Source organism: Littorina saxatilis, linkage group LG8 (genome assembly GCF_037325665.1).
Source record: "Littorina saxatilis isolate snail1 linkage group LG8, US_GU_Lsax_2.0, whole genome shotgun sequence".
Taxonomy (NCBI): domain Eukaryota; kingdom Metazoa; phylum Mollusca; class Gastropoda; order Littorinimorpha; family Littorinidae; genus Littorina; species Littorina saxatilis.
The window spans coordinates 19,159,565-19,185,044 of NC_090252.1; the positions used below are offsets into that span (position 1 = coordinate 19,159,565).

The following is a 25,480-nucleotide window of genomic DNA, read 5'->3' on the forward strand; positions in this document are numbered from 1 at the left end:
AGGGACACAACAGTCGAACGCTGAATAAACAAGAAATTCCTCCGATAGGAACTACACCCCCGTCAAAGGGAAATAACCTTCTCAGTTGGTGGCAGTGAGAATGGTTATTTCCCTTTGACCAACGGGGGTGTCCGTCTATACCAGGCCTTGTATAATTTTAATCCACCAATAACTCCCTAACCGTGTGTTTGACTGGTCCCAATTTTTGTAAGGACCGTCTCAGGAATGTATAGAACCTGTTCACCAAGTTTGGTGACGATCGGTCCGTTCATTCTTGAGATCTACTTGCGAACACAAACACATCGAGTGAAACCTATACACACCCCTATACCGGGGGTGTAATAAGAAGAAGAATTCCATCACTGTGAGTATCCACTTACCTGTCGGAGTAGAGGCCGAAGAGGATCGAGCCAACCAGAACCCCCACCATGTAGATCATGTCGGCGTTGGCATGGTAACCCTTCTTGCCACACACCAGACCTGCCTGGTTGACACAATAATTATGGGATACATTAGATCATGTCAGCATTGGCGTGGTACACACACGAACTGTCTGGTGGACACATTAGAGAATACATTAGATCATGTCGGCATTGGCGTGGTACACACACGAACTGTCTGGTGGACACATTAGAGGATACATTAGATCATGTCGGCATTGGCGTGGTACACACACGAACTGTCTGGTGGACACATTAGAGGATACATTAGATCATGTCGGCATTGGCGTGGTACACACACGAACTGTCTGGTGGACACATTAGAGGATACATTAGATCATGTCGGCATTGGCGTGGTACACACACGAACTGTCTGGTGGACACATTTGGGGATACATTAGATCATGTCGGCATTGGCGTGGTACACACACGAACTGTCTGGTGGACACATTAGAGGATACATTAGATCATGTCGGCATTGGCGTGGTACACACACGAACTGTCTGGTGGACACATTTGGGGATACATTAGATCATGTCGGCATTGGCGTGGTACACACACAACCTCTCTGGTGGACACATTCAGGGATACATTAGATCATGTCGGCATTGGCGTGGTACACACACAACCTGTCTGGTGGACACATTCGGGGATACATTAGATCATGTCGGCATTGGCGTGGTACACACACAACCTGTCTGGTGGACACATTCGGGGATACATTAGATCATGTCGGCATTGGCGTGGTACACTCACAACCTGTCTGGTGGACACATTCGGGGATATCCGGATACATTAGATCATGTCGGCATTGACGTGGGACACACAAGACCTGTCTGATGTGCAGAATAGGGGATACATTACGTTATGCCGTTATTGGCGTGGTACACACATGCCCCGTCTGATGGACAAATTAGGGGATACATTAGATCATGTCGGCATTGGCGTGTTACACACACAACCTGTCTGGTGGACACATAAGGGGATACATTAGATCATGTCGGAATAGTCCGTCTGCAACAGCTTCTCTCACTTTTGTCAGAGAGTGTGTGTGCGCGTGCATGCGTGTTTGTGTGTGAAGGAGAGAGAGATAGTCAGGTCGTCATTTCCCGATTTTGACCTTAACCCCTCAAAAAATACCTCGGAGAATGTTTTGACTGTTTTGAACTCTGTGATGTCTGTAGATTACAGATCCGACGGATGACACTCTGTCATCCTTGGGCATTTTGATGTATTCAAGATGGCGGACAAGATGGATTCCAGACTGCAAAATAGTCGAAACTGCATGCTATAAACTAGCAGAACTGTATTTATTTATGTTTTCCGGGAGATAAAACGGGAGTTAATATGCATAACAACAGTTACATGATTAGCAGACACTATAACCCGAATGGCTGGTCTGTTGGGGGACCGTTAAAACTGGTTAACGGAGCAGGATGATATAGTTTTAGCAATATATTTTGTTCAGTTACAGCTAATGGTTTAAGCTTATATGTGTTGTGGGCTTTGATTACTGTTGCACTTCGCTTGACCTTCATCGCATTTCAAGGTCATATGAATGTCAAATGTTCATTCAAATGATAAAGGATTATACTATTTTTGAAGATAAAATGACGAAATGTGTTCATCTTCTTAAAACTTGCCATGAATAAAAACGTTCACCAACACTGAAGGTCACATGTTTTCAAGGTCAAACAATTTCAAGGTCATATATTTTAATGTCTGTAAAACCATCACTTAGCACGTGCATCACTACAAAGATCACTGTCAAGAAGACGAAGCTGAGATTGTGTGGCCATGTAACAAGAACAGGCGGGCTCTCCAAGACCATCTTACAGGGTATGGTGCGCTGAAAGAGAAGATAGAGAAGACAAATGAACAGAGGGACAGATATCATTACAGAGTGGATTGGGAAATGTTTTGCAACTTCCCAAAAATTGCTCACAGCCGCCAGAGGTGGAGACAGCTTATGAAGCGCTCGTCGTTGAAGTGACCCTACCATCCTGGTGGGTTCCAGAATCAATGAGTGACTTGGTCGGTGAGCAAGCAGCTGTAATACCCACAATAACTTAAAGTTATCTTGTGCTCTTTTTTTAAGAAGATCTAGTCAGGTGAGGAATGTATACATCAGACGAAAGGCCTTGTAAGGTGTCACAGCGCCAAGCGATTCGGCATATGAAATCCCTTTTGACACCATATACACAGTGTTGTGTCAGTTAGTGACGCCCCGAGGAGGTGTATTAGGCGTCACGTCAAGAGGCTAAACCTGATGTACCATGTCTCACATACAAAAGACCTCTATCTCATAACGTAAAGGTCATGGCGACGAACCAGGGATACTGGTTAGTATGCACTTTACCTCGCCGATGACCACACAGGATGATGTGTAGTTTACCACTCCAGATGACCAGGCGGGATGACCACGCTGGTTTACCACACAAGATGACATGGTCATGCAGTGAGTTTCCAGTTTTAGGGCAGCCACCATCGATCCTTTTTTCAATTGCCGAAATGGTAGCGGATGACTATTCCTGATGACCAATAAATGACAACGCCCGATGATTACGCAGGATGTCATGTAGATTACCAGTACGGGTGACCGGTGAGAATTGCCGGTGCGGATGACCAGTGTGGATGACCTGTGCAGATGACCATGAAGGATGACCAGTGCAGATGACCAGTGCGGATTACCGGTGCGGATGTCCAGTGCAGATGATCATGAAAAATTACCAGTGCGGATGACGAGTGCGAATGATTAGTGCGGATGACCAGTGCAGATTATCATGAACGATGACTAGTGCAGATGACCAGTGCAGATGATCATGAAGGATGACCTGTGCGGATGACGAGTGCGAATGATTAGTGCGGATGATCAGTGCAGATTATCATGAACGATGACTAGTGCAGATGACCAGCGCAGATGATCATGAAGGATGACCTGTGCGGATGACCGATGCGGATGATCACAAAAGGATGACCAGTGCGAATGACCGCAAAGGATGACCAGTGTGGATGGCCGATCCAGATGACCAGTGCGGGTGACCGGTGAAGGTGACTGTTGCACATGCCCAGTGCGGATGACTACGATGGATGACCAGTGCGGATTTGTGCAATTTCCAAGGAGTAGACATCGACATAAGATGGCACACGCACCTTGACCCAACTGCGCGACCACAGCATGCCGTTGCACATGGTAAATTTCTCCACAGCCACACTTCAAAATTAGCATGACTTCAGTTGGTGTAGGTTCTACTCCAGGCGGTTTTCTGCCCATCCTACAACCACCCGGAGTCAACTGGATCAAGATTTGGAAGATCCCCGTAGAATTGCAATACAGCCCTTTTCAGATGGACGTTCAGCAATGGGCTGATGTGGGCGGTAGTTTTTGATTTATGTGGACTGGTGCTTGGAGGTTCTAGTTAGCCAGGTTTCATATCTCTCACGTGATATGTTGTTTGAGATTTTGCACCTGTAGCACTCGCTTACAAACTGCAACATTTGCTGAAAGACTTCACCGATTTTCACGCATGGATCTTCTGCAGAGAAATCAAGCACTCCTACGAACACACTGGTTCATGAACAGCTGTCACCAGATGGCATACGCTTCCATCTACAATAGCTCTATCGTCTGGTAAACAATCAAATCGGAGAAAACTAGTCTCTCACGATGTTCTTTGATCATCGCCCGCCATTTTGTAAGATCAATTTACAAGTTTTATCTTCGACAGTGAAACCTGTGCTTTGGAACACCATACGCACTAATCGCAAGTCCACGAATAACACAGGTTTCACATCTTCTCAGCCTGGATGTAATTCCATACACACTCATGTGCAAATTGTTTCCATTCAGCAGAATGAAACACGTCAAATGCCTTTGTTTTTTGTCTTGGAAGAGGAGCTCAAGTACGGACACGGACAACACTACAGGCCATACTGTACGTGTCGTCATATTACTCATTACGTTTTCCCGACGTCATGAAGTTATGACGCCATTCTAGCCCTTTTTTCTATGGAATGCCTTTTGTGTCTAAACCAAAAAAAATCAACATTTGGTAATTTTCCTATAATTAATTTTTTCTCAATTTGCCCAAGGATTTAAAGATGTCATCCTGCGGATTTGTAAACTTCAGGAGTTAAACTACCCAAAACCATTAAAACATTTTCCGAGGTATTTTTCAAGGGGTTATTGCCCTGCCGTAAGGACTAAGACGAACTCCGTCAGGTACAACGACTCGGAGAGACAAACAGATCCACACAAGCAAGCACACACACACACACACACACACACACACACACACACACACACACACACACACACGCACACACACACACACACGCACACACACACACACATACTCACTCACTCACACACATGCGCACACACACACAAGCACACACACATGCGCACACACACACATTTACATACTCACACATACTCGTCTACCTACATCTGTGGGGTACTTTTGCCCTGCCCTAAAATCACTACCACTGTGAGGTACTTGATAATTACCACTTATTTCGAACAGTTGGGCTTAAATGTCTGAAATGGTTTCTTTTACTGACAAATGAGATGCTGTGGGTCTGGATAAAAGCAATATTAATGTAATAGCTTCTGAAAAAATTTGCAAGTATTACACCATCATAATGGGGTATTATGCATAATGAATATTCATGAGCTGACAGGAAGTACCTCACAAAGTGTGTGTGTGTATTTTATTATTAGCTGTTGCTTTGAACCTTTGTGCTGGTGATGTCATGTGCTAGAAATGTCATAATATATTAATAATGTAATATGTTGATTGCTTTTGGTCCTGTGTCATCCGTTACACGTGTACACACACTAAATATGCTTTTTTGTGTGAATTTGCTCCTAAAAGTAAAAAAATATGTTTTATGTTACTGTGTCAAATATAATCATCTTTGGAGTAAAAATACTGCGTTTTCTGTAAAATTTCAAAAAATCATGTAGTATAATAATAATAATTAATAATAATATAACCATGGTCACACAAGTTTTTAATTTAAATTTTATTAATCTTAAATTAGCGAGGCTCTAAACTAAATTTTATTAATTTTAACTATAGAAATGTCTGATGAAATGTGATCAGAAATGATATGGTAAACTGGTACATGTATTGAATTCTTGATTTTGGAAGGAAGAATGAGTTGTGGATGAATGTGCTGTGTGTCTGTAGTGTAGTGTTGTGTATGAGTGTACTGTGTGCCTATAGTGTAGTACTGTCTATTAGTGTACATGTACTGTGTGCCTGTAGTGGAGTGTTGTGTATGGTGTAGGGGAGGGTGGGGCAGGTAGGGTCAAAAAAATCCTTTTTCACTCTCATTCAAAGATTAACCAGTGAAAACATTTCAAACAACTTTTTAAGAAAACTTTAATCCTTTTGCAATACAATAATTCAACATTCGAAAATAAATCGTTCTAATCATGAGAGATAAACGATAAATAAAAAGGTCACCAAAAATACCCAACCTGCCCCACCACGGGGCAGGTTGGGTACCCCTGTGGGGAAGGTTGGGTCAACTTGAGAAAAACAGCTATTATCCTGCCAAAATAAAGGTAAATTAATAAATTGACTAGCTGAACGATACCACAATTAACCTGTGTACATAATTGAGATATGAAAACAACCAACCAAACAAAGAAGAACAAGAAAATTGCCAATAGTAACAACTTACCAAAAACAAACACGAAGCAAAAAATAATATTAAAAAACATCAATGGAAAATAACATAACTTCGCATGTCTGTGCGTGTTGTTATTAAAAACATAACTGAAATAAGAGGTCAGGGTTGAATACAAATGGTGCCGTTGCTGTTGCAATAAACAAAACCTGTCATTCTGTAACACAAACAATATTTATAACTCATACACATGAAATACACGCACCCATCAACACACAATCGCGCGCGTACATACAAACAAATTCACCTATGATTCATATTTCATGCAATAACAAATTTATCCTACATACGTGAGAGAGACACTCGTGAGATAATAATCGTTCAAATCACACGTGTGTATATCATGTAAATGAGGTCATGTCAAGCAAGTCTGGCAGGGACCTGTTTTTCCACTGCTTACAGGGCTGAATATTGGCGGTCGCCCGATCGCCCCCGGCGGGTTCAAATCGCGTCGGGCGGGTTCGAAATTCTGCTGAAATCGCCCGCCGTGCGGGTTCAAATTTCGCTGAAGCACAAAGTCGTCTGTCACTTCTCTACTGCCCACTCATCCCCCCCCCCCCCCCCCCACTTTGAGAAGGACTCAGGACTACCACCAATCAAGGCCAGACACAGTGGCTAGACAGCTACCCCTCTCCGCCTCACTTGACCGTGTCACCACCCCTCCAGTGCCACGAGCCGCTGGCGATTGCATCAGCAGTCAAAATAGCTACTACCCCCCCTCCCTCCCCCCTCTTTGCGCTATTCACTTCAACCCCTCTCTTATCTTATTCTGCGCTGACCAATCCTTCAGAGACTTTCCTCTCATATAAAAACTCGGTCATTGACCCCGGGTAAGAAGGTCAGTGTCTGGACAGGCAGCTGTGTTCAGATTGCAAGTACCGATCATTGACCCAGGTCTCAAGGCCAACCAGCTTTTACAATGCCTCGACTGCAGGACATTTTCAGTTAAATACACGTAAGTAAAATATGTAGGATAAACAGAATACTACATGGCTTTCGCTCGCAGTTCAATATTAAATTAAAAAAACTCGTGTAAATCTGGTACGACACAGCAAGCCATGTAGTATTCTCTATATGTAAAGAAGGGGCAGGTTGGGTAATGACGGGGCAGGTCGAGTCACTGACCCAACCTGCCCATACCCTACCTGCCCCGCACAGGGTGCACAAAGAAATCGGTCTGTTACGTTTCGATTCAATTTAAATACGAATTTAAACAGCACAATTCACTTCTAAAATGAATCAGGTGTGTATACTAAAGATATCATCCATGAGCACCCTGTTAATTCACGTATAGAACAAAAAGTATGAGAGTCAAAAAAGTCACTTACTGTCAAATTTCATGGTGAAACCACCGGATCCATACTTGCACATCACTACCATTCAAACAAATTGGCGATAGGGACGCACTGGGACATTCAAAAACATAGATCGGAAACGAAACGGGAATATCTTTTCAATTGTGAGAGTTATTCAAGGTGACCCAACCTGCCCCTGACCCTACCTGCCCCACCCTCCCCTACTGTGTGCCTGTAGTGAAGTACTGGATGTTAGTGTACTGTGTGCCTGTATACTGTCCGCCTGGATAGCTCAGTTGGAAAAAATACAGCTGAATGAGCACCCAGAAGTCAAAGCAACCAGCAAAAGATCGAAGAGAGAAAATATAGAATGCTACTTTGACACATATAATTTCGTTTCATTTTAATTTTGCTTTACGGGTCCCGCGGACCACGAAGGCCAAATCAGGACCCCACATGCTTAATAACTACAATTTCAATTACCTACACATCAATCATTGTCAGAAACCCACAATAAGTCAGTGACAGTTGCCTTAAAAACCAAAAAACAAAACAAAAACACACAAGCCCAAAGCCTCGCCATCCGCTACAGTGCTGAACCAGCGCAGTGAGCCAGCCGTTGAAACCCACCGCTCACCCAGAGTCCTCAGACCCACCACCACACAGCCACCCTGCAAGCCGCGTGACTCCGGGCACATGAGGTTGGAAAACAAGCCAAACTCCACGACACATATATATTTACTCATGAATGGCCAAAAAATACGGAGCTAATACCTACTTTAGGAAGATTGTGTCATTGTTACACACGTACATCCATAAAGCAGTGTCTCCATGCGCGAAACAACTTGCGGCAGCCGCAAGCTGTGACGTCATTTAGTCACAATGTATTGCAGGGATTTCTGCCGCACGGCGACCGCAAGCAATTCGCTCCAGGAGCGAAAGAAAAAAAGAACGCATGCGGCAGAAATCACTACAACACATTGTGACCATATTACGTTATAACTTGCGGCAGCCGCGCGGCGACCGCAAGTTGTTTCCGCGCAAGGAGACACTGCTTTATGGATTTTTTTTTTTTAATCCAAATCACACATTTTTGATGAGAAATTTGAAAATAACCAAAATGGTTAAAATGACATTACAGGATTTTTGACAAAAATTTCAACTGGCCGCAATAATTCAATAACGCATTCTAAATGTTTATATTTCACACACTGACTCATTGGAGTATATAATACACAAACCATGGAAAGTTTACAATGACAATAGTTCTTTTAGTTTGCCAGTTGTTCTGATCCGGTGTGAGAAAGTCTTTTTTTCCATGCCGCGACGTTGGTTGTTTCCGTTTCAAGTGTTGACAGATGAAGGATTCTGAACTCTCTTGAGTTCTCGCTTTCTTTTTTCAATTGCATTCCTAACAGTGCACTTAATTTTCAGCCAAGATTTTGCCTGCAGCAAAGGTTCTTTGGCCAGAATGTTATCGCAATCCGCCTTTGCGGGAACACGAAAGCTGTCAATGAAGCTGCTGAAATGCGTACAGATGGCTTTGTTCTGATCTGGAGAGAGAAAGTCTTTTTGTCCATGCCGCCACGGTTTCTGCTCCCTTTTTTTGTGCAATGCTCGTTTCTCATTCTGACAAGACGAGGAAACTGTAGGAAGTTCATGAGATGATGCTGTTGAAGAGTTTCCTTCTTCAGCAACACTGTGGCTGGTTGATGTAGTATGAGCAGGCATCAGGTCATCTATTTCCACCTCTTCTTCTTCCTCAATCTCAGAGTCTTGAAACTCCAAATCTTTGTTCAGATGGATGTCACTGAGAGATTTTCCTTGAAACTTTGAGATCTCCCCAGTTTCCGCTGCCATCAACAGACGGCTTACTTTCGCCAACTGATATGTGTCACTTGGGAGCCGATAGTACTCACGATGCACCAAGATATTGTGACCTAAAAATCCACAGACTTGCTCCAGTTCGTGCTCGCTTAAGTTCAGTATTTGTGAGACAGTAGCCAAGTGCTTCCGAAGCTTTGTGCTGGTGATGTTTTGTGGATTCTGGGCCCCGCTTGCTTCAACGGCTTCTTTGAGACAGGTGTGACCAGCGAGATGTTGCTCTGAGTCAAAATAAGGTCTGGCAAAGACGTACGGGTTGGACGACATTACACCAACCTCTTCACGAGAAAGCAGTAGCTGCTCAATTTCGGCATGCATTGCTTTCGTTAACAGCACAGGCACTCTGCGTCCTCTTTTGCCACACACCTCAACTCGTGTGAAGTGAGCGACAAGTTCTTTCTCCATGTCCGAGAGAGCGCTTAGGATGTCATCCTCAGGCAAGGAATTCTCCTTTGCCGCTTCAAAGTCTGTAAGCAAAATCCTGGCAGCTTCACCACTCCTGCGACGATTGAACATGATGATGTTCGACAGTGAAACCTTAGCAAGAGCATGCCATGCTGCAACTGTTGGCTCTGACCTCAGGGTGTTCAAGCACCGTTCCCTTTCCTCCGCCATATATTTTGTCACTTTCTTCATGTCTTCCGTCAGTGGCAGAACATGTGGCTTGTTGTTTTGCTTTGAGGCCAATGTTGAGAGGGCAGCAGATGAGATGTGTTCTTTCCAGTCAGAATCGCATAGATCCACGAAGTCCGCAGACACTTGCTGCAGTTCACTGTTTCCCTCTATGAGTGCTTGACTTCTCAGAATTGTCGCACACTTCTTGAGAGAATGCCCAATCTTAAGGGCCAGTGATGGATTTTCATAAACATGTGTGAGTGAATCATACCCACAGAGTTTTTTGACAGCAGAAATCACCACAAGGAACTTGTCGGGACGAATACAAGATTGAAGTGCTGTGATTGTAGAGTCCTCTTCTCTGGCTACCAACAAGAACCGGGCAAGCTCTCTGATTTTTTGCCGCATGAATTGTCGTCTGTGCTGCAAGTGGCCATGTTTCTGATACAGTTTTTCGCCGAACTTCACAATGAGGTGATCTCTTTTAGCAACAAAAGTGAAGCCATCAGAATGCATGCCATCAAAAATGTTTTCCTTCAAGCCTCCGCTGCACTCCATGTTGGATGGAAGCAAAGATTCAGCTCTGGATATGACGTTTCTTCCGTTTTTTGAAGTTTTCCGGAATTTGCAGCGTTGTTGGTGCCGCCACAGTTCGTTTCTTACAAAGAAGCCCAGGCAAAATTCACAGGGGATGTAGCACAGAGGGTTCACTTTTTCTGAGGGTGATCGCCAGGGTATTAGTTTACCCTTGTTTTTTTTAAGAACGCGACAGTTGTGATTATAGTTACCAAGGTTCCGCACTCTTTCCAGCAGAAAACGCCTTTCTGCTGAGTTCTTGGGTTTAGACAAAATTTCCACTATTTCAGGTTCCTTCTTATGTTTCGAAAACTGGTGTTTAGCGAGGTTGGTGCTTGGGGAGTTACAGAACTTGCACCAGTTCTCTTTATCGTACACTCTTTTGCCATTTGTATTTGCGGCAATATGGATTCTTATGCCGCTTGGTCGAGTATTGGTCGACGATGAAGGTTTAGATGCTGGCTGGGATGAAGATTTACTCCCGCTTGGTCGAGTGATGCTTCTGGACGATGAAGAAGAGGGTGGCTGTGATGAGGTGTAGAGACCTGCAGCTTTTAGAGATTCAGATGGAATACCTGGTGACCACCTTGCACCTGTTCACACACACACACAAGAACGCATACTTTTATTTTTGTATTCACAACTTACTGAATTTTTTTAGCTAGAGTCAGAAATATTATTACATATTGCTTATAGCCCAGCAGACAGACAAACTAAAAACAGAGTTCGGAATTGGTGAAACCAAAATGGTCCCACCGCTCGATCACATCTCCGACAATGGCCAATGTCAAAGGTCAGTTTGCCGTGGACCAATAGAATGTACATAGGCATAGGCATGTGCAGTCAATCAGTGTAACATTACACATGATTACCCCCACCCCCACACCGTTCATGTTAACTTTATTACTTGCTCAAATTGCTGTCAACATACCTCAGTCTTTAATTACAATGGAATACAACAAAAAATTCCATAACAAAACAAAAACACTTATCAAAGAAAACTTACCTCTTTTTTAGAAACTACATGATTGTTATCCACATGTAATCCTTATTCAACCTTTTTAACGTAATACGAATGCTAATAAAAAAAGGATGAGACTAACTAACCATCAGATTTACGTAGAAAGGGAAAGATGATGGACTCATCGGATTCACTGGTGGTCCCTGGCACTCCACATGGTGCTGTGGCGTCATTGTTGCTCGAGTCAGTGTCATCTTCTGAGCCGGGAAGATAGTCATCGTCCGAGTCGCTGTAAGAAGACCACTCTGGAAACAAACAGATTTAATTAGGCCAAAGAAAAAAACAAGAAGAGCAAAGCTCATACGACTCACATGCATGACCTTGACCTCAATATGACCTTGACTTTCAAGTGACCTTGAAGGTCAAGGTCAAACAACAACATGGCAAATTACACTAAGAACACATTTTTTTGCAACTTTTGCAAATTTTTCCTACCTAAATACACATGACCTTCACCCAAGGTCAAGGTCACCCAAGACAAGACTGTTAATTTTAACAACCAGAAGCACAACAGTGTTTAGTATGAGTTTCTACCAAGAGACAAGGTCAATTTTAGTGGTTCACAGACCTGTTTTGGTCACAATTCAGAGCGGTCAAAGTGACCTTGACCTTGAAGATACGTAACCAAAAGTGTATCAGTATGAAAGAATAACATGTGCCTCACCCAATTAGGAAAGTTTGGAAGAGTTAACTTCCATAGTTAAGGGTCAAGGTCACTTTAAAATATGCATACAATCCAAATTTGAAGGACCCCTGTGACCTTGACCTTGCAGCAAGATCAACCAAACTTATATCAAAAGATAGGGCTTACTTTGATCTATAAACCACGTATAGGTGAGGTAGCCATTATCAATAGCTTGGGAGAAAATTGGGAAAATGTGAAAAATAGCTGTTTTTGAGACAACATTTATGGCCCCTGTGACCTTGACCTTGATGCAAGGTCAAGTTACCATGTATGTTTTTTGAGGCCTTGTCACCATGCACCATCATGCCACATTTGGTGCTGATAGGCCTAATAGTGTCTGAGAAAAATCCAACGTTTAAGTTTTCGGACGGACGGACGGCCGCCCGGACGACTAGGGTGAGTACATAGACTCACTTTGCTTCGCATGTGAGTCAAAAATACATGTTAAGGTTGTTAAGATACTCTGATCAGAATTCAGGACAACTTGATAAAAACTTGGTATGAATGTAGGTTACACATAGGGATCAATGGAAATGGAAAAGGTGGGGATAGTGTGCACCCCTTCTTCATAAATTTTAGATACCCCATAGACCCAGTGAATGGATACACACACTACCTGCTAACTTAAGGTAGATGAACGCACACACACACAGTTTAATATTTTTCACACAATCATATGAAAGTGTGCACCACTTCATTTTTGCTTCTTTGCCCAGTAGTGTTCTCTTTCAGATATGGCTGACAATGAAGGAAACATAAATTGAAGTTGAAAAAGACGCACAGATTTGTCAGAGCTAACACAATGACTACCTCACAATGTGTGTGTACCACCACAACCTTGGCTTTGGATTAAATATACACATTACCCCACAATGATGTTAAGATGCATGGACACACACACATATGATTAAAAAGCGCTGGTCATCTAAAAAACTTTAAAAAAAATGCACATCAGACACTGATCAGAATTCAGGACAATTTGATAAAACTTGGTATGAATGTAGGTTACACATAGGGATCAATGGAAATGGAAAAGGTGGGGATAGTGTGCACCCCTTCTTCATAAATTTTAGATACCCCATAGACCCAGTGAATAGATACACACACTACCTGCTAACGTAAGGTAGATGAACGCACACACACACAGTTTAATATTTTTCACACAATCATATGAAAGTGTGCACCGCTTCATTTTTGCTTCTTTGCCCAGTAGTGTTCTCTTTCAGATATGGTTGACAATGAAGGAAACATAAATTGAAGTTGAAAAAGACGCACAGATTTGTCAGAGCTAACACAATGACTACCTCTCAATGTGTGTGTACCACCACAACCTTGGCTTTGGATTAAATACACACATTACCCCACAATGATGTTAAGATGCATGGACACACACACATATGATTAAAAAGCGCTGGTCATCTAAAAACTTTAAACAAGAAGGGCAAAGCCCATACGACTCACATGCTTGACCTTGACCTTTACATGACCTTGACCTTCAGGGTCAAGGTCAAATAACTAAACCTAGCAATGACACCATACACTAAGAACTGCTTTACACATTTTTCCTACCAAAATACATGTGACCTTGACCCAAGGTCAAGGTCATCCAAGGTCATGCAACACAAAGCTGTTAATTCAAGACATAGGAAGTACAATGGTGCTTATTGGCTCTTTCTACCATGAGATATGGTCACTTTTAGTGGTTCACTACCTTATTTTGGTCACATTTCATAAGGGTCAAAGTGACCTTGACCTTGATCATATGTGACCAAATGTGTCTCATGATGAAAGCATAACATGTGCCCCACATAATTTTTAAGTTTGAAACAGTTATCTTCCATAGTTCAGGGTCAAGGTCACTTCAAAATATGTATACAATCCAACTTTAAAGGACCCTTGCGACCTTGACCTTGAAGCAAGGTCAACCAAACTGGTGTCCAAAGATAGGGCTTACATTGCCCTGTATAGCATACATAGCTAAGGTTGCCATTCTCAATAACTTCAGAAAAAAATGCGAAAATGTGAAAAATTGTCATTTTTAAGACAACAATTACGGCCCCTGTGACCTTGAACTTGAAGTGAGGTCAAGTTGCCGCACTGTTTTTTGAGATCTTGTAACCATACACCATCAGGCCACATCAGGTGTTGATAGACTTAATAGTGTCCAAGAAATATCCAACGTTAAAGTTTTCCGGACGGACGGACGGACGGACGGACGGACGGACGGACGACTCGGGTGAGTACATAGACTCACTTTTGCTTCGCATGTGAGTCAAAAAATGCACATCAGACACTTACAAAACACTTTTCAGTCAGGTAAGACCAAAGGACATTACACTCAATGAACTAATGTGTTTCTGAGAGTTCAATGACCCATCAATTCAAAGCAAATAATTATACTAGGTACCGGCAGTGCTATCAGCAGCAGTGCGGGAAAGGCAAAACTTGAGTGAAATATGGCACTTTTCAACTTACTCTGCTTCAGCAATTACTAACCAAATTTTAAAAAAAATGGTATCAAAATAAAGATCATTTTTTCAATCTTTTATTAATGTGTCTTGTTTTGTCAAATATGAGTGTGTGAGAGAGAAATTTAATTCCAAACTTGACCACGGTCGGCAAATCCCTCGGTGGCTGACGCTCCTTTTCTCGCGTTGCTTTGAACCACGATCTACAGCTGTTGGGGAAATTCCTTTCTCCTTGACCCCACAACCTTCAAATTAGCATATAATTACCATATTTTGGTTCATCTCTTCCTGTAGATTGTTTTCGTATAAGTTTTATTCCCAAAGAATGGATGGAAAATTTTGAACTTTTAGTTCAAAACTATTGCTTGTTTTTAAACCTTTGTATCTCACAAACCGTACAAAATACACTGCAAGTCTTATAGTGCGCTGGAAAGCTTGTTTTCTGCTGAAAACAGTGATATACGAAACTAAGAGGTCAGGTCAATGGGAGCCAATCGCAAGCCGGGAAAGCCGACCTTCACATTCAAACCACACACATGTTCGCATGTCAACAATGGCGAATCGAGGTTCAAATGCTGCGATTGAGAACAGTACAGATTACCCTTGGCTCAACGCATTCAGGCCTTTCATCGGTAAATATTGTTTTGTTTTGTTGTATTAAAGTTATCTAAAGAAGCTTAGGCCTATATTTTGTTTCTCTTGTCTGTATCTTCGTGTAGATTGTAAATCAAAGTGGTGAAGTGGACCGGTCTGAAATTGTACTGTGTTTCGCTCATACGCTACTGGTGTCGAAGCTTTTTATTTTTCTTGCTGTCTTTCCTGTTGACTTTATGTACTTTGGTTGATACTTTGAACTTATTTGATAGTATTTTTGTCATTATTGTAACAGGATGGCACATTTAAGCGTAGATATTGACTGTTGTGTACGAAAGTGTTAGACCGGAAGTAAGGCGTCGAAGGTTTCAAAGAATAACTCAGTCAGGTTTCGTTTTCTACTATTTGGCTTTTTTCGTGTTGTAGCCTGAAAGAAATAATTCTTTACGTGAAAAGTGCACCTGGTTTACACGCAATTGCTTCTCAGATATAGTTTTAGAAGTGCAAAAGTCCACATTTAAGTGCTCTCTCTCTCTCTCTTTTAAAAAAATTTTTTTAGAGCAAAAGTGAAGTAACTATTATCATAGAGTTCAAAACAAAACACAGATGAGACAAACCATTTGATTTAAAGATGTCAATTTACTCATGAGTTTTGTTTTTATTTTATTCAGAAGATGACAACTTTGATCGACTAAGCAGATGGATGTCAAGCGCAGGACGAGGAAGAAAAGTTGCCCTCCCCAAGCATCAAGTCCTTACAAATCGTCTCCTCATCCAACTTGATCAGTTGCGGCTTCAGCTTGGGAAATCATGGGAGGATATGGAGACTCTGTTTTCTTCCATCTGTGACAACAGTCTTCTTCTTCATACAACCCTGAAGGAAGAGGTCAGGCGTGCAAACAAACAAGCTGCTGAAGTCCACTCTAGTGAAGGTGATATTGTTGCATTTGTGTATGCTGATGTGGGCGAGGAAATTAATACCAGAAACATTGGGCCCTTCTTGCAGAAGTTGTGACTTACAAGACGCCATCTTCTGTCTCCTGACTCTCTGTGTGACCTGCCCAGCCCTACAGAACTAGTGACAAATGGGACACTAATTGACTTACTCATGTTCCAGAAAGACGAGAGGCATACTTTGTGCAGGCAGTGGTTTACACATGTTGGACTTAACATTTCAGACTTGTCTGACAAGCAGCTTAGAGCAAGACTCGACAAAGTACGCAAACCATATGACACTTTCTCTAAAAGTCTGCACAGAGGCAACAACGAGGCGAAGCTGAAAGACTATTTATTTCAACAGCAGTCTCATTTTCCCCTGGTATCTGCGATGCCTACTGTCCCGTCTGTTGTGCCTTGTGCAATAGAGAATGCACCTGCAACACCCCCAGCTGACCATCCAACCGGAGATGAATTGACTCATCTAAAGATTGCATCAAGTGGCAGGCAGTTAGCTGCACTACGCAGGAGCAATGAAGAGCTCAGTGGGAGTCTGTTGGAAGCAAAGAACCGAGAGATGATTTACAAGGACCTTCTCAAAGAGAAAACTCAAAGCGTAACCACCTTGCAGGCAGACTTGACAAAACTTCAAGGCAAAGCTGAACGTAGTGCATCTCACATAAAATGTGTGGAAACCCAGTTGTGCAGTGCCAAGGAGTACATCGGCAAAATTCGGCAAACAAACTTTTACAAGAGACTGAAAAGGCAGGAAACCAACTTAAAAAAGAGAGAAGAAAATCTGAAAGATCATGAGGATGGTGGGTGCATTCAAACAATTGAGCGTCTGAAGCACAAACTCAAGTTGTGTCAGACTGCTAATTCAAGTCTGAGAGCCAAATTGAACAGTGTGAAGGAGAAGCGACAACAAGACTTGGACAGACATAATCAGCTGACTGCTGATCTTCTTGAAGAAGCTGTAGTACATACTGTGAAGACAACAGAGGAGGGCCCCAGGAAGAAATTCACGCATGATGTCATCAAAACTACCATTGGACTCATTTCTTGTGGGGTTTCTGCAAAGAACAGTGGCCATGTCATCCAAACAGTTGCGCGCAATCTGTTCCACACCGATATCGACGACAAAGATGTACCATCTGAACGCACATCTCTGCGGTTTGCGGATCAAGGGCACTACCTGGCTAAATACCATGTTGCCGAGACTGTGCTTGACTCTGACAATTTTGATATTCATTTTGACGGAACAACACGGGACCACCGGAAATATGTGGGTCAACAAGTGACCACAAGTGCAGGGTCCCTCAGCTGTGGATTCACAGAGGTAGCTACAGAAGACGCCAAGACTCTTGTGGATGTTACCGTCAGTCTCCTCCAAGAAGTGGCGCAAGTCTACGACAAAGAACGCTGCTTCAAAGCAGCTCTGCAGAAGTGTTCAGGACTGATGTCTGACAGAGCCGCTCCAAACAAGCTCATGAAGAAAGACTTCAACGACCTCAGAAAGGCAACCCTGGGGACAGAGGAGGATCTCCAGTTCCTGTACTGCAACGCCCATTACTTGCTTGGACTTGGTGAGTAAACACATTTCACAGCTTTGTACATGTGTTTCACTGTATCAGTGTCTGTGTCTATTATAAAGGTTAACCTCTATGCAGAGTGTGCTGTAAATGTAATGTGTAAATGATACATTTTTAAGTCTGTATTTTAAACTGTGTGTTTGTTCTGTATTACTATCTAGTATCACTTTGTATCTCTACAATGTCAGCAAATGTGTGTGAATCACTGAATGCTGTATCTTATATTCTTAATTCTGACTGTTTCAGGCACAAGTGCAGAGAAGTCACTGAAAGAACTACAGACCGAGTGGGGGCAGCAGCGTATTGGCCGAGACAACGCAGCTCAGTTTGGACATTGGCAGGCAAAGGAGGCAGCAGCTGTTCGCTATGTGCGGATGGCCTGCGAGGTTCTAGGACCCAGGGGCGATGATCAATGTGGCTGCAGAGATGCATGGCTTGCATACTGTGAGATGACCAACAAGACGTCTACTGTGCCAAGCTTCAAATCTAACCGGTTTAACAGCATCTTTTATGGTGCAACAAAGCTGCTGGCACACCGTGACGACATCATAGAGTTCCTGTCAGATTACATGCCGAGCAGGAACCAGAAGCTGGAAAGTGTGTTGAAGGATGCCCAGAGTGAAGAGGTGAACGTTTTTGTTGCCACGCTTGCCATGGTCTACGAGAGGATCACAGGACCTTACTGGACTCTACTGTGTGCTGGGGAGACGAGCTATGCAGAGTTTTTCTTGCCTGTTGTGGAGCTGCACGCACAGCTGAGAGAGTGGAGAGATGACAGTGCCTCCATTTTCAGCCCCCATGTGCCGTCACTCTTCAGTATCCAAGTACCAGACGCATCGTCACTTGCAGCACTCCTAGATCTGGATGAGGCGACACAACAGAAAGTGCAGCGTGCCTTCAGCCACTTCTGTGTCAACTTTGTTGCTGTCACTGAGCGACAGTTGGACGACTTCCTGCCTGGTGGCCGATACCATGCTGTTCAGGATCCACAAGTGTTGGAGCGGCTGCGGCATTCACACATCACCAACCTCTTGGGAGAAGCCTGCTTTGGGGATCTCGATATTTCCATTTACACGCACCGCAACTCCTCAGTCCACCACCACAGCACTCTGACCATGTTGAAACGGAACAAAACAATGAAGGCTTGGTTCAACCAGAAGTCCAATGAGGAACAAAGGCAACTTCTTCTGAATGCATCCAGTAGTGGTCCTGAAATGCGAAAGCGTCACCGAGAGAATGACAGAGAGGTGAAAGCCAGCAAAAGACAGAAGCTACAGCTTCAGCAGCAGCGGACAGAGGCAGATCGACAGAAGAAGGCAAGGGAGAAGGCAGATATTGCTCAAGAGATCCGTCAAGATGGGGGAGCCTGCAGCAGTGCTGGTGATGTCGACAGGCTGCTAGAACGAAAAGCTCTGCAAAGAGAAAAACTGGCTGCTCTGAAGACCCAGATTCGCTTTTTCCGGCATGTCCTGGGATTCAAGTCTGAGCTTCTGAAGCTCACACAGGACCTTCCAGGCCTGGAACAGTCTCTGAAGGAGTTCCTTGCGTCCCAGGACCCATTCCCAGAACACAGGGACAGGGTGGACAACAACCTTGATGAGGAAGACGAGCCATCAGAGTCCGACTCCTCTGCTTCAGAGCATGAGAACGACCAGCGAGTAGATAGCGACGGGTTTTCATTTGCCCAGACAGGTCAGACAGTGGCAGTGTTCTACGATGAAACATTTCATGTGGGCACTGTTACAAACATTCTAAGCGCAGATGAGGCAAAAGTAAACTTTTTAAAGAAGAGCTCTCTGGACAACAACAGATTTTCTTGGCCAGCCAAAGAAGACAGTGACACCGTCAGCAGTGTGTTTGTGTTTGCATGGGACTTTTTGTTAGAACCGATCTCCACAAATGCACGGATGTGGCATGTCCCAAACAGCACTCTCCAGGAACAATATAACTTGTATGTGGAGAAGTACTGTTGATAAGTAAAACCAGGCAGATCACAATCAGTGAGTAAGTGGATTTCTGTCATTTGTGATTCAGTTTCGTTACAGAAGGTCTTTACTTTTTTCTGATATTTTTAAGAATTAACTTTCAAAAGTGGTGTGTTCAATTTCCACAAAAGAGATGTATCCAAGAGTATGTTGCATTTTGTGACTGCTGTCAAAATTTGATGCATATTTGTCCAGTAGTTCAAAAGTTACAGGCAGTTAAAGTTTGCATATTTCAGGGTTCCTCCGATCTTCATTTCCGCCTGTCAAAATGGTGAAATTCCTGATTTTGGCACCCTCATTGTGACTGAATGAAGACAACCACATGTCTGTAATTGAAGATTTCTTAAGTATATACTATTGAGAGTAGAAATCAGAAGAATTAATGTGTTTTGATGTCTTTTTGTTTGTTAAAAAAATTCCTAAACGTGCCCAATTATCAATTTTCTGCCATTTGCCACGCCCCCAAATAGCCTTTTTTTTCAATATTGACAGCTTCAGTACAAGTGTATCTCTACATCCTATCCTATTTCATTGATATTTTTGTGTTCTGCAGGCACATGTTAGCAAGATAAACTTGTTTAAGATGGGCATTTACTTAGTACTCAAATGGTGTGTGACCTCAAAAATGGAGAAAATGTGAATACGCACCGCTTAACGCTAACTGTAAACTTTAAAAATCAGATATCTCAGGAAGTATTTGAGATAGAACCTTACTTTTTGTTTTGTTATTCTTGTTTTATACAGAAGAATAAGAACATCTCAAAACATTAGGAGATTTTTCAGACTCATTTTTTGACTGCCGGTACCTAATTATACATGGGTGAAACCTGGCAGCTGTTGTTGTATATATAGCTCTTTCAGAATATAAAAATGCCTGGGATCCTGAAAAGTTTCACACCTGATTATACAAAATAATATAGAAAAGATGAAGGCCTCACCTCTAGCAGGTTCGGCTGGTTGACGAAATCCCCGCCTTCCGTCGCTGGTCTTTGGCCTGGCACCCTGCCCTGGACTGCGTGAAGACTGAGGTGGGCATCCCTGGCGCCCAGGGAAGTCCCTTCTGTCGTTGCCAGGGTGACCACCCCGGCCCCCACTGTCCTCTCGGTTCCTGTCGCAGTCACCGCCTGACCTCCAGCCGGTCTTGACAAAGCGGTCCTCGCCCTCTCTCTCCTGGTTTCTCTCTCGCTGTCTGCCCTCTCGCTCTCGGTACCTGTTTTTTCCCTTATCTCTGTCTCTTCCTCCGTCTCTATCCCTTCCTGCGTCTATGTCTCGGTCTCTGTTCCTCCCCCTTCCTTCGTCTCTGCCCCGACCTCTGTCTCTTCCGCTGTCACTGGGTTTAGATGCTGGCTGGGATGAAGATTTACTCCCGCTTGGTCGAGTGATGCTTCTGGACGATGAAGAAGAGGGTGGCTGTGATGAGGTGTAGAGACCTGCAGCTTTTAGAGATTCAGATGGAATACCTGGTGACCAACTTGCACCTGTTCACACACACACACACAAGAACGCATACTTTTATTCACAACTTACTGAATTTTTTTAGCTGGAGTCAGAAATATTATTACATATTGCTTATAGCCCAGCAGACAGACAAACTAAAAACAGAGTTCGGAATTGGTGAAACCAAAATGGTCCCACCGCTCGATCACATCTCCGACAATGGCCGATGTCAAAGGTCAGTTTGCCGTGGACCAATAGAATGTACATAGGCATAGGCATGTGCAGTCAATCAGTGTAACATTACACATGATTACCCCCACCCCCACACCGTTCATGTTAACTTTATTACTTGCTCAAGTTGCTGTCAACATACCTCAGTCTTTAATTACGATGGAATACAACAAAAAATTACATAACAAAACAAAAACACTTATCAAAGAAAACTTACCTCTTTTTTAGAAACTACATGATTGTTATCCACATGTAATCCTTATTCAACCTTTTTAACGTAAAACGAATGCTAATAATTATATAAAAAAAGGATGAGACTAACTAACCATCAGATTTACGTAGAAAGGGATAGATGATGGACTCGTCGGGTTCACTGGTGGTCCCTGGCACTCCACATGGTGCTGTGGCGTCATTGTTGCTCGAGTCAGTGTCATCTTCTGAGCCGGGAAGATAGTCATCGTCCGAGTCGCTGTAAGAAGACCACTCTGGAAACAAAGAGATTTAATTAGGCCAAAGAAAAAAAAAATACATGTTAAGGTTGTTAAGATACTCTGATCAGAATTCAGGACAATTTGATAAAACTTGGTATGAATGTAGGTTACACATAGGGATCAATGGAAATGGAAAAGGTGGGGATAGTGTGCACCCCTTCTTCATAAATTTTAGATACCCCATAGACCCAGTGAATAGATACACACACTACCTGCTAACGTAAGGTAGATGAACGCACACACATACAGTTTAATATTTTTCACACAATCATATGAAAGTGTGCACCGCTTCATTTTTGCTTCTTTGCCCAGTAGTGTTCTCTTTCAGATATGGTTGACAATGAAGGAAACATAAATTGAAGTTGAAAAAGGCGCACAGATTTGTCAGAGCTAACACAATGACTACCCCACAATGTGTGTGTACCACCACAACCTTGACTTTGGATTAGATACACACATTACCCTACAATGATGTTAAGATGCATGGACACACACACATATGATTAAAAAGCGCTGGTCATCTAAAAACTTTAAAAAAATGCACATCAGACACTTACAAAACACTTTTCAGTCAGGTAAGACCAAAGGACATTACACTCAATGAACTAATGTGTTTCTGAGAGTTCAATGACCCATCAATTCAAAGCAAATAATTATACATGGGTGAAACCTGGCAGCTGTTGTTGTATATATAGCTCTTTCAGAATATAAAAATGCCTGGGATCCTGAAAAGTTTCACACCTGATTATACAAAATAATATAGAAAAGATGAAGGCCTCACCTCTAGCAGGTTCAGCTGGTTGACGAAATCCTCGCCTTCCGTCGCTGGTCTTTGGCCTGGCACCCTGCCCTGGACTGCGTGAAGACTGAGGTGGGCATCCCTGGCGCCCAGGGAAGTCCCTTCTGTCGTTGCCACGGTGACCACCCCGGCCCCCACTGTCCTCTCGGTTCCTGTCGCAGTCACCGCCTGACCTCCAGCCGGTCTTGACAAAGCGGACCTCGTCCTCTCTCTCCTGGTTTCTCTCTCGCTGTCTGCCCTCTCGCTCTCGGTACCTTTTTTTTCCCTTATCTCTGTCTCTTCCTCCGTCTCTATCCCTTCCTGCGTCTATGTCTCGGTCTCTGTTCCTCCCCCTTCCTTCGTCTCTGCCCCGACCTCTGTCTCTTCCGCTGTCACTGTCCCCCTCCGAATCTCTATCTTTCCTCTCTTTGTCTGGGTCGTCCTCTCTGCTCCTGCTCTCTCTCGGGCTGCGGTCACGGTCTCTCTTCTCTCGCTCAAACTGATCTTGGTCACGGTCTCGTTCTTGGCCGGAAGACCTCTCCCTGTCTGTGCGAACGGGATCTCTGTCTCTGTTGTCGTCCCTGCTGCATCTGTCTCGCCCACTGTCTTTGTCTCGTTCCTTCTCTCTGCTCCTGTCTCTCTCCTTGTCCCTCTCCTTCTCTTCTTTCAGCTTATCCTCTCTGGGTGATCGTGACCTTCTTGCCCTCTCCTTGGACCTTGACCTGCATGACCTTTCGCTGCGGTCGCTGTCTCCAGGGGAGCAGCTCTGAGAGCGCCTCATCCTGCTGGACTCCGAGTCCCTGGACTTCTCATCCCTATCTCGGCCTGCAAATAAGAAAGAAAATACAATGAACATAGCACAATTGAGTTTTTCAAATTCACTTTGTCCCTTTCTGAGAATTTGCTTTACCCCTCTATCTGTTGATCCAGACATGGGATGATACAACGACACGTCTTATTCTACGATCGATAGACAAGGGGTTAACCTTCGCAATACCCGCTAAAAAACTTACGCGCAGTACCTCGTGGGTGCAAAACAACCCATGGTTTTTACATAGGCACTAACTTATTAGGCACTAAGGCCGTAGGACATTATGTACTAAATGAACTAATGTGTTTCTGAGAGTTCAAATACCCATCAATTCAAAGCAAATAATTATACATGGGTGAAACCTGGCAGCTGTTGTTGTATATATATCTATATATAGCTCTTTCAGAATTTAATAATGCCTGGGAACCTGAAAAGTTTCACACCTGATTATACAAAAGAATACAGAAAAGATGAAGGCCTCACCTCCAGCAGATTCGGCTGACTGATGAAATCCTTGCCTCGTACCCTGCCCTAGACTGCGTGAAAGCTCAGGTGGGCGTCCCGGACGCGCATTGAAGCCAATGGTGTTGGTCCTATTGTCCGTTTTGTTCACCTCTTCCACTTGTACAATGCCGTCACTAGGAGTTTCTGCCACCACACAGAAAAAATGTTATGTGAAAACTTTTTTTTTTCAGGCAATTTTCACTGAATTTCAGGCAGCTATTCGTTGAAGGTTTACATTTTGTATTGTTTGTATGTTCGTCTTATTTGGGGCGAATACGGAAACCCTGTTATTGATATTTAATCTCTCACCTGTAGTCAAACGCTCCTTATTCATATATGTATATGAGGCCATCCACGATACTGGGCATGGCTTCCATGTAATTTACACAATGTTGTGTAATCACAGGTGTGATTTTGGAGAAAACACTTATTGGCTGTTAATAATGCCATTCTTTTATTATGCCCTTCTCATATATTGTAGCTTTATATGTGATCCAGTTCAAAGTTGTTTGCTATAAAATTGTTTTGGTGACAGAGAATCAACTTGGAAACCATGTAACCAACATCATGATCAGCACTTGCGTCAACAAAAACCCATTTTTCAGCCAAACTGTTTCAAGCATCTAAATTCCACTATCATATCATGTCCCAGCTGCCATAAACCCCAAACATCTGTGTACCAAATCAGTTTCCCAGTATCATGGACGGCCACATAATTATACAAACTTCCACATAAAGAAGAAATGCTCACAGTCACAGCGCTGTGAATGTAAAGTCTGAAATGTTTTTGTTCTTCTGAAATTTGTTTTGCGAAGCTTACCTGCTGTAGCTTTGAGCTGATTCAAAGCCAGCTTCAGAAGCATGCTGCCTCTGCTATTGGGGGGAAACTTCTGCGACATTTCAAACCTGAAAAAAACAAACCAGTACTGAGTACATGTACAACAGAAACAAACCAATGAGCAACTAGTTCCTGAAGGGCTTCTGAAAGGGCCATTTCACTGGTAGACGTTTGCGAGGAGAAGGAAGAAGGAAAAGATAGAGAAGAAGAAGGAAAAGACGAAGACTGAACAGGGGAGAAGAAGATAAAATGAAGAAAGAGAAGAAGATGGAAGAAAAGGAAGAGAAAGAAAACAACTTTACAGGACGGGAACCCAGTTTCGTGCAAACGCTATTTTCGGGTTGCAGTCTATTCTGCCAAGGATTTTGATGTCATTGGTGACGAAGTTTAACGCAGGAGTGGTCAGACGAGATCTGTGCCAAAAATCACGGACGATGCCGATCAACTGATAACGATTTTGTTTTCTGAATCTCTCCGAGCGAAAATGGAGCATTTTTCCTAAGGCACTATTTTGAGAATCTTTGACAGCCTCACTTGCGATCCAGACGCACGTTTGAAAATCTTAATGTGTCGTCTGCTACTGCATGATCTAAATGATG

The 25,480-nt window shown here is 43.2% G+C and overlaps 2 protein-coding genes across 2 annotated transcripts; one reads left to right on the forward strand and one right to left on the reverse strand.

Moving 5' to 3' along the window:
• Positions 1-5,812: 5,812 nt before the first annotated feature.
• Positions 5,813-24,990, reverse strand: LOC138972993 (uncharacterized). The gene is made up of 7 exons (XM_070345653.1): positions 24,864-24,990; positions 24,023-24,187; positions 22,732-23,553; positions 21,786-21,944; positions 20,730-21,269; positions 11,618-11,776; positions 5,813-11,103 (listed from the first exon to the last, which is right to left on the reverse strand). Exons 1-7 carry the CDS (start codon positions 24,940-24,942, stop codon positions 8,780-8,782), a joined length of 4,248 nt encoding a protein of 1,415 aa, XP_070201754.1. The 5' UTR covers positions 24,943-24,990; the 3' UTR covers positions 5,813-8,779.
• LOC138972994 (uncharacterized) lies at positions 15,023-20,680 on the forward strand. The gene is made up of 3 exons (XM_070345655.1): positions 15,023-15,316; positions 15,950-17,800; positions 18,053-20,680. Exons 2-3 carry the CDS (start codon positions 16,387-16,389, stop codon positions 19,777-19,779), a joined length of 3,141 nt encoding a protein of 1,046 aa, XP_070201756.1. The 5' UTR covers positions 15,023-15,316; positions 15,950-16,386; the 3' UTR covers positions 19,780-20,680.
• Positions 24,991-25,480: the final 490 nt, after the last annotated feature.